Source organism: Apaloderma vittatum, unplaced genomic scaffold, assembly GCF_000703405.1.
Source record: "Apaloderma vittatum isolate BGI_N311 unplaced genomic scaffold, ASM70340v1 scaffold8942, whole genome shotgun sequence".
Classification (NCBI taxonomy): Eukaryota; Metazoa; Chordata; class Aves; order Trogoniformes; family Trogonidae; genus Apaloderma; species Apaloderma vittatum.
The window spans coordinates 24,839-45,297 of NW_009704118.1; the positions used below are offsets into that span (position 1 = coordinate 24,839).

Genomic DNA, 20,459 nt, shown 5'->3' on the forward strand with positions numbered 1-20,459 from the left:
CGGTTCTCTCCTTGTAGTTTGTCATTCATGTCCCACTCCAGCAGTGGTGCCTCCCCCTCAGACCTCCTCCCCGGGCTGCCTTACACTCTACATCACGGTTGCAGTTGGACTCCAGTGGGGTGTCTGACACCTGGCTGGAAACCAGTTGATCCAGGAATGTCTCTGCTAGCAAGAGCCAGGCCTCGATTTTTCTCAGGGTATTTGCTCCTGGCTCATGCTTCTAAGACACGAGGTTCACCTGAGACCTGACAGGCTCCAGCCGCCGAGTCACCTCTCCCTCTTGACGTGGTAGTTTTGGCAGAGTGACTCGTTGTTTTGGGGCAGGAGTGGGAAGCAAAGGGTTCCCTTGCAGCACGTTGTGCCTTCCAGCTGCACTGGGTGCAAGGAGCGGGAGGAGCTGCTGGCAGTCCGGAGATGGTGTGCTTGCAAACCTAGTGTGAGTAAAAGGGTTTTTACTGACCGAAGCCATGGAAGAGTCTGTATATTTTTATTTTTTTAATTATTAAGCAAAATGGAAATACCTTTCTGTTTTCCATTTGATGGTCTATTTTCCTAATGATTTCTCAGAATTTCCTACAGGCATGGTAGTTTTAATGCTTGTTCTGCAAGCAAATCTATTTTTTATCTTTTTTACCTTAGTTTTGATATTAGTTTTGTTTGGGTTTTTTTTTGTTGTTTTTTTTTTTTTTTAATGTGTTCCTCTAGTGATTAAAGCCTTAAGTTTTTAAAATGTGAACCTTGCCCCCAGAGCACAGCGCAGGTGTGCAGCTATTTTTTATCCTGGCTACACTGTAAATACTTCTCCCCTGAACAATGCTTTGGGAATTTGGAATTCCACTTGTAATTATGTGGTACAGCATTAAAACATTTTTTCTCGATATCCAAATAAATTATGCCTATTGTTTACCCTCATTTGCAAGCCTGCCTCTGTTTTCCAGCTTGTTCCAATATCTGCAGGAAAGCACTTGCTCTGGAAGCTGCTCATGTTAACTCCACCTCATCTTTTGGGTTTGCTGACATCACTGGGACACTATGTAATTTGGGGAATTGGCTGCAGGCTGAGGTCTGTGCTCTGCGCTGAGCAGCTTGTTGCTGCTGACATTAAGGTGAGTCTCTCCCTGTCTTGTAGGACCAACTGAGGCATTAGGTGGGACTTCACAACCTGCAGATCTAGCCTAAAATTTACCCAGGCCATGTAAATTTTGCTGGCATTGCCACATTTGGTTGTCTCGAGAAAATTCGGGCTGTGTAATGAATGAGGGGTTCTGGTAGGGTTTTCTAGGGTCGGGTCCACAGAACAACACTTGAAACCACTGAGTGAGAGCAGTCTGCCTAAGCCTGCCCCAGCACCTGCATCTTAATTGCGTGCTCTGTGGTAAATGAGGCGGTGGCCCCACGAACACTGGTTTGCTTCTCCTCTCAGTCCTGGACCTTCCTGTTGCTGTGTTGGCACTAAGCCGGCTGCAAAATCTTTCACGAGGACATTACTGGGCACGTTCCTGAGGTGGGCCGTGCCATGGCTTCTTTTTAAGCCTTGTAGCAAAGCCTGAGGAACTGGGTGCCCTCAGTGGGAGGACGGGGTGAGGGGAGGGGGTGTTGAACTGTGGGCGACAGGCATGTTACAGAGCAGTCTTGTTTGTTGCTGTGTCCGAACGGCCAGCAGAAATGCTCCCCTTACAACATCCCAAAGCCTGACACTTTAATAAAAACATTGCAGGCCACAGCCGTGGTCTCCTGGGAGCCCCAGCCATATGGGAAGCACCCTTAGAAAATGAATCCCTGGGAGTTTTGATCTGATCAGTAACGTGTGAACCATATTCAGGTAACCAGTTCGTTGCCAGGAGGCTAAGTGGCTGTCTGGCTTTGGTCTTTAATGTAATGAGGTAACTCCAACCCCTGACATTCTGTGATTCTGTGAACCCTTCAATGGGGTTTTGCTTTGTTTTCCATTTGTTCCAGATTCTGTGTGTGCAGACATACAGAAAACAGGACACGCTGGTTTGTATGCATCAGCCCATATGTGCGCTGGTGCATGTATTTATTATCAGGAATATATTACACTTATCTGTACATTATAACTGAAATAATACAAACTCTTCCTGTAATCATTAGCCACATAGTAAAACGGGACCACAGAACTCCTGCTGCCTGGGAAACTGTACAGAGGCTCCTCAGCGTGTCCATGGGACACAACCACCATCAGTGCAGAGACATAAAGTACCTGATTTTGCACTTGATAGTTTTTCCTTTCCTCCCCCTCGCCTGCCACCTCGGCGAACCCCCCTGTGCCCCGGCAGCCACAGAAGGTGCCATCCCAGTGGGGCCAAACGGTGCTTTCCCGCAAAAAAAAAGGAGCTTTCCTCCAACTCTCCCAGTTCTCCATAAGCCCCAACTCACTGACGACTCTCCTGCCAGCCCCACTTCTCTTACCGTCTCCCACTGTGGGTCTCTGGAGCCCTTTCAGAGCAGCTGCAGGCTGGTTTTATTGCTACTGCAGCCTTCTGCATTGAATAAAGATTAACCAAACGAACCAGCTTTTTTTTAAAGACCTAGGGGCAATAAAACCCTTCTCTGCTTAGCACTGGCTGCCTTCCCTCTCCTGCCAAAGGCCACCCTACCCTGCCAAATGGGAAAGCCCCCACTGCACCTGTGGCATTTGGGAAGCCTTCAGCCACCCAGAAGAAAGAGCTTCCCCTTGCTTGCCTTTGAGCAGGGATGGTCGGGGATCAAGGATTAGAGATGTGGCTCCCATGCCACTGGGAAGGCCAAGCTCACCTTGCACGGTCACAGCTCCCTGGCCAAGAGCAGAGGTCATGGGCTTGGGGGTCTTCATCCCCCAAGAATGGCTGCCCGACTCAGGGGCTGTTTCCTTCTTCCCGTTGCCCAAGTGACTTCAGCTTTTGTTTCAGACCTACTCCAGCATGCAGGGGAAAGGACAGACAAGGCAGAGGAAGAGCAGGACAAAGGAATAACCTTTTCTGGGGGAAAAAAGTCCATGTTTCTGGGCTTGCACCGGAAGGTACCACCCTTCACACCCTCTCACGGACGGGTTGCTGGGTCCTTCCTGGTCAGGTAGAATATCCTGCAGCTTTGCTAGAGATCAGGCAGGCCCCAGAGTCCGTGCCAAGGAAGAATCTAGTAAGAGGCAGGATTGGGAGGCAAAAATTTGATGGGAAAGGAATTGGCAATGATACCAAATGATGGTGGAGCTGGGATCGGTCCCAGTTTTCCAACCATAAAAGTCCCACTCCCAATTCACTGCTGGAAGCATCTGTTGCATATGGATTTAAACCAATAAAGTGATAAGGAACACACCAGAAATAGAGGGAAAGATTGAATAAATTAAAAAAGGGCAGGCTCAGCCAGCCTGTCCCAGGCCAATAATATGTTCTAGTGTGTTTAGCATGGAAAAGTTTAGATTAACATCATGGAAACAGCTCTGGTTGTATCATCTCACCCATTTTTAAAAAGGGTAAAAAGGAGGACTCTAAAAACTACCAATAGCCTGGCTGATCTGGTGGCCTTCTGCAATGGTGTGACTGCATTGGTGGATGAGGGATGAGCAGCTGATACCATCTACCTGGGCTTCTGTAAGACCTTTGACACAGTCCCACACATCCTTGTTGCTAAATTGGGGAGATAAGGGTTTGATGGATGGGCATTAGATATGGAATAGGCTAGATGGCTGCATCCAAAGAGTTCCAGTCAACAGCTCAATGTCCTAACAGAGATCAGTAACAAGTCATGTCCCTCAAGGTTCCATACTGGGGCTGGTACTATTTAATATATTCCACAACATAGATGGTGGGATCAAGTGCACTCTCAGTAAGTTTATGGATGACACCAAGCTGAGCGATGAGGCTGACATGCCTGAGGGACAGGATGCCATCCAGAGGGACATTGACAGGCTTGGGAACCTCCTGAGGTTCAACGTGGCCAAGTGCAAGCTCCTGCACCTGGACTGGGGTATCAATACAGGCTGGGCGACGAGTGGATTGAGAGCACCCTTGCAGAAAAGACTTGGGGATACCGGCGGATAAAAAGCTGAATACAAGCTGGCAATGTGTGCTCACAGTCCAGAAAGCCAAACGTATCTTGGGCCACATCAAAAGGAGCGTGGCCAGCCAGTCACAGGAGGTGATTCTCCCCCTCTACTCTGGAGTACTGTAGGTTTAGAACTTCCCACCTGCAGGACTGTCGGTTTAGACTGGACATGAAGATATTCTTTACTGTGAGGGCGGTGAGGCACAGGAGCAAGTTGCCCAGAGAAGTTGTGGTTGTCCCATCCCTGGAAGTGTTCATGGCCAGGTTGGATGGGCCTTTGAGCAACCTGATCCAGCTGGAAGATGTCCCTGCCAATGTCAGGGGCGTTGGACTAGCTGATCTTTAAAGGTCCCTTCTAACCCAAATCATCCTATGATCTCATTGTATTAGAATTGCATTTAGGATGAAACGTGACAATGCAGCAGGTATTGCAGATAGCTGTGCATTTAGCAAGCATGAACGTGATTACAAGTGTACTCGGCAAGAAGGGGCTTTGTGTGCATATGTGTGCTAGGTATCAGATTGTACTTGCTGGACGCACTAAAATCTAGTAATGCATTTCAACAGTAGTAGTTGGTATGGCGTGATTTATTCTAACAAGATGCTTGATTTACTCAGTATCACAGTATCATGCAAAAGCTACTACAAAAATAAATTTCTCTAAAAAGGAGAAAAAAAAAGAAGAAATCACCTTTTTTTTTTTTTTTTAACGCTGTGGAAAAGGCCACAGACGTTTTTGCCGGTGATTGAAGCTGTATCTAAGCTGCACTCTGTGAATCCTGAGTCCTCCCCAGGAAAGCTGAAGCACAGCTCCCATCCGAGCAGTCTGGTGGGGCAGCGCCATCCCAGCCCTGCTCACGGTGATTTGCTGCACGTATTCTCTCCCACTTACTTTGACCCTGTTGCTCAGAGAAAAGAATGCACGCTGGCTCTCTGCCCCAAGCTGGATGGAAAAGCATCCCGCAAATATCTTTTATTTTAAAAAAAAGCTTATGCTCAGGGGTATTTTCTTCTTGCGAGCAGTGCCCATGAGAGCCCTGCAGCCCGTGACACCTCAATCGCTGCTTGGCCGAGGGGTGGTGATCACCCCAAGCCTGGATGAATTTTTTTGCTTCTAGGCAGGGAAGTTAAAGGTAGTTTAGCCGCTTTTTTCCATGAATCTTAAAAGTGCTCTGTAACTTTGGGTAAGCTTTAGCGATTTGAAATAATATGTATATTTCTATATGTGGAAGGAAAGAAATTCTGACCTCGTTTTTGCCCATATACTCTGCTGTGCTCTATTTGGGGTTTTAGATGGGAAAAGGGTAGAGTCCTGGCAGGTGCCCGGTATCTCATCCTAGTACTAGAAACCTCTTGGCCAGCAAAGGTCAAGGACGAACAACTTAACTTTCTGCTTCTTGCTTATGGGACTTGAAATAAATCAAAATGCACAGGAACCTACAACCAGAGATTTTGATTGTATCCAAATCTGGACAAGGTAAAACAAGGTAAGATCTAACTAGGATTCAAAGACACTAAAATTGAAACACGTTAACCAGTAACCTCTACTAAATTTGCTAAAACCCTCAGGTTTCTCATCTCTAGCCTATCTCCACTTACAATATTGATGCTAAAAGAGTTAAAAAGCAGTGAATGGTATGCGTGTCTTATCTCATGTTCAATGCAAAGGTAATGGTTTTGAAGGCAGTACTGTCTCAGAATTTCAAAGTCGCTGGTGTTCATGTTACATAGAGTACCACTTGGTGGTCATTTGGAAGGTGCTTCTTCGTCTGTGTAACTTTTTTCTAGGTTGGGTATAAATATTCCTGGGAGGCTAAACAGAAATGCATTTTGTTCAGATACAAGTCTTTAGGCACGAGTTAGAAAACTGCTGACTGTAATGAAAATATATCAGCGCTTAGTAGTATCCAATAATATAAAAAAATGCAATTCAGAACATCTTCAACTACATATATATGTGTGTGCGTCTATATATAGGTATAAAGGTTCAATACGTACATGTATATAAACACAGACACATATACAGAAATATTCACAACTTGAACTGTATTTGTAACTAACCTGAAATACTGCAGCAAAAGTTCATTCTGATGAACTGTTAATACTTTCCAACTTTTGGCTCTAACCATAGTTAAAATGTTAACACATCAAACTAAATGTTTTGCTATCCTAACTTTCTGCTGTCCTAGCTTTTTGCTATCTTTTTTTTTTTTTGCTACTCTAATCAACATGTCAGAACCAAGAGCTCCTATATGGGGACTCTGAGAGTACCCTGCCTAGCATGAAACTCTACAGCTACCGAGCATGCTTGCAGCCACGAACCCTGGGTGCCTATTGATGGTAATACTTCCTCAGATGGTAACATTTAGCAGGTTGGAAATGCGTAAAAGGCAGGGGACCTTCGGCATGCAGGTGCTGAATCACTGCCGCAAGGTTCTGACTTTTGCTGGAGAGGAGTTCGCTGATGAGCAGCGGTAAAAAGAAGTGGATGATGTGGATGGGAGTTTCACGGGGCTCACGGCATCTTCCTCCTGTAGTTTCCAGAGGAGCTCTTCGTTAGTTTTGCTCAGCTTCTTCTTCTCCTCCATTTCTTTCTCAACATATTCTTGAAGATTAGCGTTCTCCTCTGACAATTGCCTGGAGAGGGAAGAAGGAACGACGTGTAAGGTGTGTCAGTGAAAAATGGTGGCATTAATGCAGTCAGTGCTGCACAAGAGGCAGGGCCACGCAGCACCTGCCCCCATCCCATCCCATCCCATCCCATCCCATCCCATCCCATCCCATCCCATCCCATCTATCATCCACCTGCCCCTAGGGCTGCAACTGAACTTCACAAACTGGGATACAGCTGTCCTCCAGTCTCTTTGGTGCCAGGCAAGAAAAGCATGTCCACAAGTCACGGTGGTCGCCCAGTGTCTGTCTCCAGATGTGTCTGTGTCTTTGCTCTACACCTCTTTGAGGCAACTCAGCTGCCAAAGCTTAGATGGCACGAGCCCCAGCCTTCTTCCGTGGCCTTGTGCAACTGTCAGCATCATGCATGATGTGCAAAGGTGCCAAAGGCTTTGCACATTGACCACGTACTCCACATGCTTTAGAAATGGCCATTTCCCCATACAGACTACAGAGTAAAAACTGGAAATTCCTAAAAGAAAAAGTTCACCACATTTGTTTCCTTATTTGTATTTTTGAAAGTAGCAAAAAATGCAAGGCTGCTGTGCACTGCAACGCTGGCATTCTCCACTCATGGATAGAGGGAGTGGAGAGGGTAACTGGAAATGTAGACTGAGATCAAGTGTAGGTATGCACTCACTTTCCCCTGGTCCTGGGCTTCCCTAGGAGGGCATGGAGCAGAGTGGGAGGTGAAAAAAGCCCCATCAGTCTCCATGGTGGGCAACCAGGACTGCAGAGCATACCAGATCCATGCAAGTCTCACGCTTATGCCCAGTCTTGGCCACTGATGTCTGGAGAAGACTTCAGAGCTAGCCCCTGACACTTAGCTTGGGGATGTAGGTATGCACCGTGGTTTCAAATGTCCTCATCAATACTTGCTTGTGGCTGAGTTGGTTTTGGCCGCCTGTGAGCTACTACGTAATGAGGCTGATCAGGGCCTTATCTCTCCTGGTTCAGCACATAGAGGAAGGAAGGTGCCCAGCATGGTATTGAGGCCTCTTTGCACAATCTGTTCACCTCTACCCAGGAACGTGCCCATAAATCTCTGCAGAGCCAAATCCACCCTCACATGGAGCCCAGAGCCTTGGGTCAGTGGGCACTTGTGCTCCCTGCAGGTGTTGCCCTGTAGCCAAGTCTTCTCTTCTTGCACTCAGAAGGCTTCAGAGATCGACCCAACATGGCCTTCCCCAGCAATGGAACAGCTGCAGATAACCAATAGCAGCACAAAGGGCAGGCAGGTGCTTTCTCCTCAGCTTCAATGCCCGGCTCCAGCCACCTTTGCCCTGTGGTGTTTTACAACCCAGAAGTGCTTGCAATGCTGCCCCATTTTTTCCAGAGCAGCACGGCAGCTAGGGCAGTCCCCAGAGAAGGACAATCCTGGATATTAGGCCTTCTTCTGTCTGATTAAGGATGAAAATTCAAAGTCCCAGCTGTGTGGGCAGCTTTATGTCTCATCCTTGTTTCTCAACCCTGCCACCAAAGCTGTGCCATGAGTGAAAGAGCATTTGTGGAGTGGCAGAGGAAGAGCAAAGAGGTGACAGCAGTTGCATCCCTGACTCTTCCAACCAGCTGCCACCCCATGCAAAGGGAAAGGAGCCTGTGTTGTGCATGCTCCCCATTTTAGCTGATGTCCTGATGCAGGATGCAGCTCAGCTTCAAGGACTTCTCACTCCTGTGCAAATCATCATGAGGCTACGGGTCCTTCTCCAGCTCCTTCCTCCTTGGTCCTAACAACCCCTCTGTTCTTGACTGCAACACCAGGGAAACTTCACCAGCAAGGACCAGGGAGGTGTATTCCCCAGAATGCCCTATAACCTGATGGCTTTTGGGGAGGTAGGGCATGGAAACCTCATCTAACTAGGTGACTGGTTTTAAAAGAAATGGGGCAGTGCAGGCAGACTGTGGGACCTGACTGAGACGTGTTCTGGGCATGTGCTGGCAACATCACCATCTCAGAGGATGCAGGCAGGAACACCTGGCTTCTGCAGCACCATTAGGCTTGGGCAGGAGCCAGGTCCTGATGTGATCAGCCTGGGGCAGCTCTGGGCATGTACCTAACCTGATTTACAGGCAACATAGGTTTTTATAGAAATAAATAGGGAGGCACCTAACCTCCCACCTAGGTATTTCTGGAGTTCAGTAGCAGCTAGGTGTGGATTTTGGATGCATACATGAATTTCTGCACAACTCTTTTTCTGCATATAGCCTGAAGCCCATTTGAGATGTCATAGGCTGCTAGTCCATGCTCTTTGTGTTGTCAAAAGTCTCAGAGAGGGTGGGGTTACTTTTAAAAAAAAAAATTTAAAATAATTTCTGCTCTTTTAGCCTCAGTTCCTACAGAAATGGAACTCAGGTGGTAAAGAATATGGCTGTTCTTCTCCCTTTCCCTGTAAGTTTTGAACCACAAAGCAGTGGCTTGCAGAGTGGAAGGATTAAAAACCAAGTTGGCAGAAGTTTTCCCAAAGGTGCTTGCCTGGTAGAGGAGGAAGATCTTATTCATGATCCCATTGAGGAATCAGCTGTAGCATGAGCTCATTATCTAACACAGGAGCTCACTATCCTGAAGAACTAACTCCACAGGAAACCTTTTTCTACACACAGAATTAATTTTTCTTTTGCAGTGTCTAACAAGATAGGCTATAAAAGTTATATACAAAGCTCCACTACATCCATTTCCAGACAGCATTTGCTGGGAAATATAAAAAAACCAAGCAAAGCACATGCCTTCCCTGACTTTGTGCAGCTCTTAGTGTGTGACTGGTTGGTAAAGCTCATCCGGGTGTTGGGAACAGGCTAGTCACAGCAGCACAGACCTCAGAGCACAATGAAGGTCTCAGCTCCCTCCTCTACTAAAGGCACTGCTTGGGCAGGAGGCAAGCAAAGCCTGTCAGCACGTACCAGCCTCCTTTACATTGGAGGCTTGACTCTGCTTGCTAGAGGTAAGGCAGAATGTTTGGTATCCATGTCCTCTGGAGCGTCTCTCAGGCTTTGTGGCACTAACGTACGCTGCACTTTGGTGGCAGAGCCAGGCTGCAAGTTATACGCATGACCTGCAGGTAAGTAGGGAGACTTCTGAGCAGAAAGGAGCCTTGCAGCCAAGTGCCTGTGAACACACCACGCAGCACGAGGACATGGCCTCCAGAGAGGCCTGGCTTGGCACACGGATGGAGAAAGGAGCTGATCCTTCCTGTGCTACTTCCTTTAGGCTCAGGCACGTTGTACTGGGAGTTACAGTGTGTTGCCTGATATGACTGGACAGTCAGAGCCAGCTTCCCACCACCCAGAGACAGAGACAGCTTGTACAGCCAGCAGTGCCAGCATCCTTTGGCAAAACCTCTGCCTTCAGCTCAGCCAGCCTGTGTCTGCCGCTGTCGCACCACAGGGAGGGAGATGGACAGAGGCAGTATCACTGCTAATAAAAGATACAGACACCTATTCAGCCTTTCTTCATCATTCAGGCAGGAGAAGAGAAGCAATGCAAAAGCAAATATGTCTTAACTATGTAAGTTTGTACCGTGAGATATACATTCCAATTTTAGACATAATGCATCTGGAGAAACCCTTACCCCCAGCACTGCAGACCTATGATCAGATGTGTTCCTCTGCCAGCCTCCCGACAATTTAAGCAGCTGTAATAAATATTTCATAGAATATTTCATAGAATGGCCTAGGTTGCAAGGACCTTAGAGATCATTGAATCCAACCTCCCTGTCATGGGCAGGGACTAGACGAGCGGGAATCGAACCCATGACCTCGCTGTTGTCATTGTTGCCAGCACCGCACTCAAACCACTGAGCTAACCAACAAACCCACAGAGGTCTGCAGGGACACGCTGATGTGGTAAGAGATGCAGAGGAAGGACTCAGTTCATGCCCTTAACTCACGTTAAAGCTTTTCCCAAAAAGAGAGGTCAGTAGGTGTTTGGACTATGCCAACAGAGACCAGACACCCACCTGGTCATCTCTAGGGTGCTGGAAATGACCATTCTCCAAATATCCCCAGTCCAAAGGACCAAAAAAAATGCTGGTTGATTTGGAGGGAGAATCTGAAATGTTGGGAAATCAGATATTCAAGTGCTTGGGGAAGTCCCAGCAGAGGTTCTGAGGAGCTCCTGTGTCCAAAGCTGGTGCATGATCTACCTGAAAGGCTGTTCTCCCTTACTTTGTACCTGCCTTTGGCTATGATAAGAAATACCTCTGTGGTGCAACCTTCAGCTCTCTGACACCTCTGGGACACTGCTCCTGGCCGTGCTGTGAAGGCTGGCTTTGCTCTCTCTCCCCTCTCTCCTGCTCCCCTCCCTCCTCTCGCTGTTGCTGGGCTGTCACGCCATGCAGGCACCCAAACTGCAAATCAGCAGAAATATCTCTTAATCCGCACCATTCCACAGCAAAAGCAGCTCCCTGAGCTGTTTCACGCTGCATTTCCCAGGCAGAGCCAGCACAACAGAAACGAGCAGTCGGGGTAGCTCCTGCTGCCAGGAAAATGCATGTTTTCATAATGCTGACTTTAAAGCCCTGGTTGACACTGTCGCTGTAGCTTGTTCCCAGAGCTGTCCCCAGACTGTTACTATTGAAAATGACCATCCTCTAAGATGACTTTCCAGGCTGACCTCAACTTCAGTATTTCTCCCCAAAGATGCTCTTTGAAACCAGTACCTATATGGTTACAGACAAGAAGCAAAGGATGCCGGCAGGGAGTGGAGGGTGTGATTTGCCCAGCCAGGACCGGTAACTGCAATGCAGAGATGCCAAGCTCTGAACCCAGCACCCTCACTGCTGTCACAGGCGTGGAGAGAGACTGCCCCTTCCAGACCACATTTCATCCAGCTCAAAAGCAGGCGTCTCAAACTGGTCTGGACCTTAAAAAAATTCTGTTTTTTAACTCTTTAAGCACAGAAAGGCTGTAAACACCCACCTCAGACAGGGACAGGTACTTACAAGGAAACATAATCCTTACCCCAACCTGGATGTTAGTACGAGTAATGCTGCCTCTTAAAAATATCTTTATCTTTTATTTTTTTATTTTTAAAGGCTGAATCACTAACAAGGGAGACACTAGAGAGACAAAAATGAAAATTAATTCATAGATGAGATGCTGAAGCTTTAAAAAGTCAGCTAAAAATTAAATTGCATTTCAGGCCAATGTCATCCTTTCTGGCAACAATGGCAACAATGTTGGGACAAGTTTAGCTCCAGCATCCCCCCCTGTACCCCTTCTGCTGGCTCCAGCTGCAGTCTCTTGCCTTACAGCAGACTATAAACTCTGGGCCAAGGACTGTCCTACCCTTCTCTATTAATACACCAACTAACACAAGGACCCTTGTTACCCTTGGCAAGTTGTGACAAGGGGGCAAACGGACAGCGGAAAAGAAAAAGAACACCAAAGGATAACCCCACCTGGGTGACAGCAGCATTGTTAGGATGTCTCTCCTGAAATTGCCCTGCTTCCTTGTTACCCACCAACTAATGGGTTTCAGGGCACTGGCACAGAGATTAGAAGGCACTGGCACAGAGATGAGAAGCCACTGGCAACTTTGCTCTCAGAACCACATCAAAATCATGGTAAAACACAGACAGACAGATATATGGCTTTCCTTATGTTAAAGTAAGCCAATCCCAACACAAAAATGATTTTTTAATAAAACAAGCAGACTAGGACACCAATGCACTTTGAGGAGGAAATAAGTTTTTCCCCTTCTGAAGTAAGTGTCAGCCTTGGGAAGTTAAGATCTGCAGGCTCCTTTCAAACTTAGACAGATTGCAAATATCAGCACATACCTTGTTATGACAGTATTTTGCTCAATCCTGGCTCTGAGTTCTTCATTCTGCTGTTGCAGCACGGTGATTTTTTCTTCCAGTTTTAACTTTTTTTCAGCCTGCAATGAAAGAAGGCTTGTTAAGTCTGAAGCAAGTCCAACACCTGATCCAAGAGAAACTATTCTTTATTTGTCCCTAGAGCAACTTCTAAAACTTCAGGATGGATAGAGGTGGTCATCTTGACTGCAGCTGAAACTTAAAGAGATTTGACTCACACCACATCATAGTGGTGAACTAACGCGGGGTCATCAGCAGAGCACTGAGCAGGGGCAGAGCCGAACTAGCCCTTACTTCTAACTTAGGAAGACAAGGGTCTTACTCTTGCCCAGCACAAGTAAAACATCTTCATAGTGATGTCTCCAGACCTTTCATCTCTGAGGGGCCAGCACTACCAGCTGTTGCTCTAGGACAGGGAGCTCTGGGGAGCATGGGGATGCCCAGCATGGAAAGGGTGCTGTGGTGTGAGTAGCGATGAAGGTGGAGCGGAAGGTGGTACATGCATCATCCAGCTCAGCTAACCTCCTTGGACATAAATGTCTGGCATCCAACCTCTAGGATTATGATTCCCCGGTTGTGGAGAGGAAAGAATTACCCACCATGGCAGATTATGCCCAGCAGCAACCTTAGACTGCTGCTGCATTCATATGAGGTGGGCTGCCCTTTGGAGACACTTCGCCCCACTGCTGACAGCGTCTGCTTAAATCACAGGCTTAAGCTAGACATTTAACTCTAAGCTACAATGAAGTGAAATGAATCCTACCCCAAGCCTAGGTATCTTTTACTCAGGACAGTCCAAGGACAGAGTTCGAAGATGCCAATAGCAGTGTATTAAAACATCAGTAAGATGATTATAGGCATGTACCACAGCCTCATAGACCCTGTTTTTCCCCAGTTCTGAATTTGACATACTTTATCACCTTAGTTCTTGGGTTTCCCGCAGTCTGAATTTTGCTGAATTCAACACTTTCAGAAGAGAACAAGATGTCACAGGGTAACCTTATCTCTCTGTGAGCTCGGATATTGATTTTCCCAGTCTTTTATAAATAACCAGAATATTGTGCACTGGAGTTAGCAATAGTTCACACTTTATGGTGGAGGCATCAGCTTTATGCAGTGGTTCCCAGTCTATGCAGGTAACCATAAAGGATACTCCTGATTCTCAGATATTCTCAGATATTCTGGCCCATCCTGGTATATTGTGTTAGAGCAAGGATTCTGGCTCTATTTTGAAATGCTTTGAGATAAGAATCATCGTTGTCAAGGGCACTGTCACTGCTTCCTCAATAATTTTTTTTTAAGTAGTATCTATTCCAGTATGAAGCATGGGAGAAAAGCTCTGCATCCCCTCCCCTCTCCACTGCAACACTTGTGCTATACCACTCCTCTCCTGCCACCTCCCTTTCCAGCAGAGAAGCCAAGCCTGATCTTGTATCTGAAATGCCCTCCTGCTCCCTTATGAGGCAGCCCAGCTTTCAGAGCATTTGGGGGTGCCCTGTAGATGTTCTGGCACTTAGAAAGGTAGATCTTTAAACAGAAGGTAGTTGTGCCTTCGGACCACAGTTGATCCAGTGTGTTCCTGTGATAAAATGCAGGCGCAGGACCACGTGCTCCTATGTGATTAATTAGCAAAAGTAGCTATATGACCCGGAACTCTGTAGATTTTATTTTTTTTCCCAGTATAACACTACAGTGCATGTTTTCAGATGCTGGCTTAGCTCCAGGAACTGCATGTTGGAAGGAGCACAGTTAACAAGCCTCAGTTGTAAAGAGGCACTTTTCTCTACATCCACTTACTCAAGCATCTGTTCAGCAAAATGATCACCAGAGTTCTCAAATTTCCCTGTAAATGGAAACAAATATTGCTGAATGCTGTGCTGAACCAGCTGTCTTGGCTCCCCAGCTGAGGTAGTGTCTCATCCTGTCACCACACTATACATTTACTGTCACTGTAGGTTATGCCTTACAAAATGAACACCCTTTCCAACCAAAAATGTAATTGGTGGTGAACTGGGCAGTTCTTTCTTAGGGACCTCCACAAGCAAAGGATGAGAAAACAGCGTAGGCTGCAGAAAAGCATTACTTTAGGGTTGGAGAGACCCTTCCCAGCATAAGCATTGCTAGGGACTACTTGCTGAATATTGCTAATTCACACTCATGGTAGGAGCTCCTTAAACCTCTTCATGAGCAGCAGCAAGACATACATGGCTCAGTCTTCCTCCACTTGCCCTCTTCAGCCCTAAATGGTTACCTGACTCCTGTTTAGGGCATATGGTGCAGGCTGGTGAACAAAATGAAGCCTTGAACGACCACAGATTTCCCCTGCCTCCATTCTTCCTACACCACTTGCCTCACTGTCTGACATAACAGGCTGAGCAAGTATTGCATGGAAAAGCAATATAGATCAATGGATGCATGGAAGAAATCAAGGGTATTGTGAGTGGGTGAAGTAATAGGAAAAGATCCCAGTTTCTGAGCAAAAACCTGCAACATGGTATAGTAGAACCAGCTATGTAGGTTGACAGTGGAACAACACAATATGTAGCCACTCATGGACCTCTTTGTGTCTTGCCCCAACCTCATGTGTTTTCTCACCCCTTTTAAGTACATCTGCTATAACCAAACTTTACTTTATTACTTCCATGATGTCTCCTCAGGAGGAGAAATGGCAACTCACCTGCTTTTCTAGTTCCATAATCATCTTCTCCTGTTGGTGAATCTGGTGGTTCTTCATTTCCAGAACATGTTTTAAGCTCTTGAGATCTTTTTCTAAGTGCATATAGGGAGCTCGTGCAATCTAGGAAATATACCAGTGATTTAGATATCTATCAGCCATAAATGAATCTTCAGCCATAGGATAAAGTTTCCTCAATGCACTCAGTGGTTTAGGAGACTCAGTAATGTGAAAACCATCTGGACGTGGGCCTCCACACCCCATCTGAACCCTGACATTCTCTCCCAGACCATCTCTTTGGCTGATCAGATCTGGTGGGAAAAAGTTGCTCCTCTGCTTGAGAACTTCAGATGTAGGGGATACTAGGGTTCAACTCATGGGCAAAATGTGTGCTCTGAATTATATGGATTAAATACTGTCACTGACTTAAACTGTTCTGGATTTTTCCCAGTGTAACTCACTCCAGTGAACTGTCTGGTGGTACTTGGCATTAACATCACTGTGACACAGCAGAATTTGTTCTTTCATGTACATTAAACACTGTGGTAGAGGTGGAAATAGACTGATGCTACCTAATTCCCAGGTCCAAGCCTGTTTCAGACATTTGCACTGCTTTCATAAGAAGTCTTTTCACCTAAAAACTCACCAAGTCCCTTGCTCACCCCATAATTTTCATGCTGTCCCCTCTATCATATTGATACAACTGCCCATGAGGTTGTGCTGTAAACACACTGAAAGGCCCCAAGTTAAAATAAAACTCTTTTTGGAGGGTCATTTCAGGATTAATTAATTTCAGACAAATAATTGCAGTGTCTTCTCTTACATACTGTAAATAAACAGCATGACCCCAATACACAGCAGTTGATTAAATACTTCATATGACAGGGCTGTCCCTTGAAAGTCCAGAAAAAAAATTTGAGGGAATACAGAGGACATAAAAAAAAAGTTAGTTCACAAAGCACGAAGAAAGAAATCTAAACGTGAAAAGACAAAAAGTAAAGAGAGGACGAAGGGAAAGAAGAACAGACAGCAGGAAGGACATGGTAGACAGAGTTAATTAAATGTATTGGAAACAGAGCTATGAATGCAGAGTGAAAGAATAAAGAAAAATAAATAAAATCAGAAAACTATGGTCCCTGGCTAAGACTTCTGACCTCTCCTCAGAGCTCAGGACTTGTGGTCTTGGTTGGGACCTGCCCCTGGGGTAAGAGTCCCACTGCTATCCACTGAGTCGTGTGGTGTGAGTCATACTTAGAAACACCTGTCTTGATGACTGTGTAGTTATAGTTGACATCTACCTTCAGTTGCTCCTCATTGTTTTTCTTCAGAGCCTCTTCAAATCGGTCTGCTTTGGCTTTAAGAGATTGGTTCTGGAAGGTGAGGATGTCTATCTGGTCCTGGAGGGGAGACACACCAACGAACAGACCAAACATGTAATCACCCCTCTTACATTCATGCAAGTTGATCTATATGTACTGTGAAACCACCAGGGAAGCTGAACAAGGCTTAGAAACCCCTGCAAGGTGGTATTTTTTTATGTAATTTCACTTTACTTGGGGTTTTGATAACCCAGTGCTTCAGGGAATCTTGAAATCCTGCAACACCTGCGGCTGGCTGACACTGCCTGGCACTAGTTCATGAAATTAAATCACCCCATCACCTGGAAAGAGCATGCCCTTCCTTAAGAGAACTGGCATTTGTATCACAGGTGTAAAAGAGAACCTTTGTACAGTCCTTAAAGTCTGAATGAGGCGGTAGATACTCCATCTCTGCTTCCTTCACATTTCTAGGCTTCTGCCATGGTAACAGGCAATGACGAGTTAATGGTATGGACTTTAAATGATTGTTGCATCATCTCAGAGCTATATACAGGAGCAACACGTTATTTTAAGCAATTGTGTTTCTGTTACCACCAAAGGCATTCATGCTACATCTCTCTATATAACATCTGTAAAAGCCATAGTTGATGTGAAACTGGTATTCTTACCTTTCACATATGTAATTTCTTGGCTGTAACATTACATCTGTGCTTATTGCAAAATTACTGGCATGCCTTGAACTGTCACAGCTGCATGAGGAAGGCAGTGACAGTTGCTGCATGCAACAGTATGTCCTAGTCTGGGGGTTTAAAATGGTAACCCATCTCTGCCTAGGAAATCAAGCAGAGCTTGTACTATTTGCTGTCGTGTCTTTACTTGTTCACACGAGACTTCCAAACTCAATGTGAACCACAGGGGCATGCTTCTGCTCTCTGCTCCTTGGGATTTCTTCATCTAGAGAGTTATTTCCAACAACTCTCTTGAGTTATCTTGAGTGAAAAAGCCAAGATGATCTTGAGCTTTATGTTGAATAGTGGGATGTGGGAGATGGGACGTACAGGGCTGACCCTGGCTGGCCATAGCCTGGCTGCACAGCAGGACCAGCCTGGGGGCATCCCTCATCAGGGACTCCATTGCCCTCCGGGGGGAATGGAGATGTATCGATACTGTCAGACTGTCTCTCTCACATTCAGGTAGTGGGGAAGAATTTAAAGCACAGTCACAAGGCCAAGCAGAGAGATGTCAGCATTCCTGAAGCCCCAGGGGTGCCTGCCAGTGGGTAGCACGTAGACAAGGTGATGCTCACAGCCACTGCAGGTGCTGGAGCCCTCCCCACCATGCAGGGAAGAGCTCAGCTTTGCTCCTTGTGCTGGGCCAGCAGCGAGCAAGGTCAAAAGGACATTTTTTTGCTATATCCATCTGCTTTTTCCTCCCTTTAGGTTTGCCCTCTCTTTCAGACAGAATTTTATTGAACCAGCCAAGGGAGAGAAAAAACCCGAGGGGGGGCGCCTTTGCTGCTAGATCCCAGTTTGGATGGGCAGAGGACAAGAGGTGGTAGAGCTGATATGAAGCAAGAGCCTGGTGTGCTGGCAGCTGGCAGCAGGGCTGGGGCTGCCCCGACAGCTGCTCCGCGACATCTTTACAAAGGGTGAGAAATAATGAAACTGCCCACCTGGAGCGTCAGCCGCAGTTTTTCAAAATTCTCTTCTAATTGTGCCTTTTCCAGTTTGTGAGCAGTGTTCAGTTCTGGGGAAGATACACAGACATGACATTGCTGAATGAAGTCCAGCAAACCAGGGTCCGAGAGCACAGATATCATGAGCCAAGTACAATTTGGGATGCAGTTTGGGAGCATGGAGGTTGAGTAGGAAACAAGTAGCAATATACTCTGCGATCTTAGGAGAACTGTTTTGAGGATCACGATTTCCTGATCTTTCACTGGTTGCAGGTACTTCTATTTCTGATTTTTCAGAACTGCTCAGAATTCCCATCTTCCAGAGGCTCAGATCTGAAAAGGGTTAGTCTGGCAATGGGCCAATTCACCAGTTCATCCCCAAATCAAAGATTTTTAAATTAGATATATTTAAGAGCTTGGGTTGCACTTTCTTTGGGGAGATAGAGAGCGCGGCCAGCAACTCAGATGCAAAATGCAAATGACAGTGCTTCTCCAGGAATTGTGGCAGATGACCTCCGAGGTTTATTCCATTAATGAGACTGACAAAGCCCGAAGGCAAAAAATTCCTCTATATATGTAACATGATTAAAGGTTTCACTACTAGAACAACTCACCCTGGATTTAATCTTAACCAGAAGCTTAATAACCAAAGTGGAATAAAGTTTAAACCAATGGCATCAAAGTGTCATTCAGTACAGGAGTACCATCCACGTTTTTAGTGTAAGGACACTATTTTTTGTGTCTTCACCCCCCCAACCCCATGGGGTTCTGCCCTCTAAGCATTGCTTGCTACCCGCAGTAACAGCAGTAATAACAGCGATGCTCTAGTGCCCTGTACAGCTCACTAGACCGTGGCTGCTGCAATGCCTTTTCCAAGCACAGGAGGGCATTTCATACCCACACCGGGAGCAGGGACCACAAACTCTGGCCACAAGAGCCTTAATAAATCACCAGAAAATACTAACAAAATTGGAGAGATAAGAATATTCTCAAGCAAGAAACTGCTTTTTCTTTTTTTTTTCAATAATATTTGTGCGTATTAATTTAAAAATGGCGTGCTAGATAGCATCTCTGCCTACAGGAGAAGGGAAAAGACTGTTCTCAGCTCATGTTGTGCTCTGGACTATCTCTAATTGACACAGTGCAGAGCTAAGCAATATAGCTCGGTTGGGGGAAAGTTGTGGGAAAATCTACTAGAACGATTTAAAACTTAGACTCTCATGCTTATGTGCAGAAAAAAAAAGAGGAAGATTGTACAGATAACTGTCAAACGTCAGCTAAAGCTTGGACAAAGACCTGTATTTAGATACTGAACTGGTAGGGAGGAAACAGCTCTGTCTGCAGCACCAAATCCTATGGGAAAACTCTAAAACACAATAAAGTTAACCGTGCTGAGGTGCAGATTTGCAGCCGTATGTGGTTTTGGTCTGCTCAGCCTGGACAGATTTTTGTTACTGAAAGTGATGAGTCTTGTTTTCAGAAGTAATGTAAGCATTTAAGCACCTAAATTCAGAGATGTTCAATGACCTCTCACACCTGAGAATCAGGCTCTTGAGAAAAGTCAGTACGAAGGGAGGTGGAATTTGGACTCTATGTTCAGTGACCCACGAAGTAAGTCTCAGCTTTGTCCCAAAGACCCCTCAGACAGCCTCAGGTCCAAGTTAGATGCTGTACCCACTGCACACGGCTTTCCCTCCCCCCTCGCATGAACCCGGTGGTCCACCCCATGTGAAAGCACTAGACCAACACAAATTTTCTGTACCGTCTGCTCTGAAGGAAGAAAATCCAGGCTTACACAATCTCACTACAGTGCTAAATTCCTGAACTGGAATAGCTCTGTAGGCATTGAGTTGTCCCTGGCTTACCTTGAATCTTGCATTCATTCTCATCCTGCAGTACTGTAATGGCAACTAAGTGGTTATTTTCCAATTGTACCATTGCAGTTTCATGTACAGCTGTGATATCTTCCACCTGTTCCAACGACAATGAATGGAGACATGGACACAGGATTAGACATGCTGCAGCACACTGACAAGCCACTGCTAGAGAGCTCCTGAGAGCTGGAAACAGTAAAGGGACCTACTGAGCGTGACACTTCCAGCACCTGAGCCAGTTTAATTCACGACAAAACAGGCATGTTGATGCATTGAGTGGCAGTGTGTAGTCACTGCTGACAGTATTTTCGTCCTTTTAACTTAAGGGTGATAAAAAAGGTACATAAGAAAACAAAACACCAAAAAGCCCTTAAGTGAAGAAGCCATTTA

At 46.0% G+C, this 20,459-nt stretch overlaps 1 protein-coding gene across 1 annotated transcript; it reads right to left on the reverse strand.

Moving 5' to 3' along the window:
* Window positions 1–6,464: 6,464 nt before the first annotated feature.
* LOC104270517 (microtubule-associated tumor suppressor candidate 2-like) lies at window positions 6,465–20,166 on the reverse strand (the record flags this gene model as incomplete). Its single annotated transcript, XM_009864907.1, has 6 exons — window positions 6,465–6,681; window positions 12,492–12,589; window positions 15,205–15,324; window positions 16,500–16,598; window positions 18,193–18,266; window positions 20,061–20,166. Coding segments are annotated over 6 exons (714 nt in total), but the record flags the coding sequence as incomplete, so codon positions are not given.
* Between the last annotated feature and the right edge of the window lie 293 nt (window positions 20,167–20,459).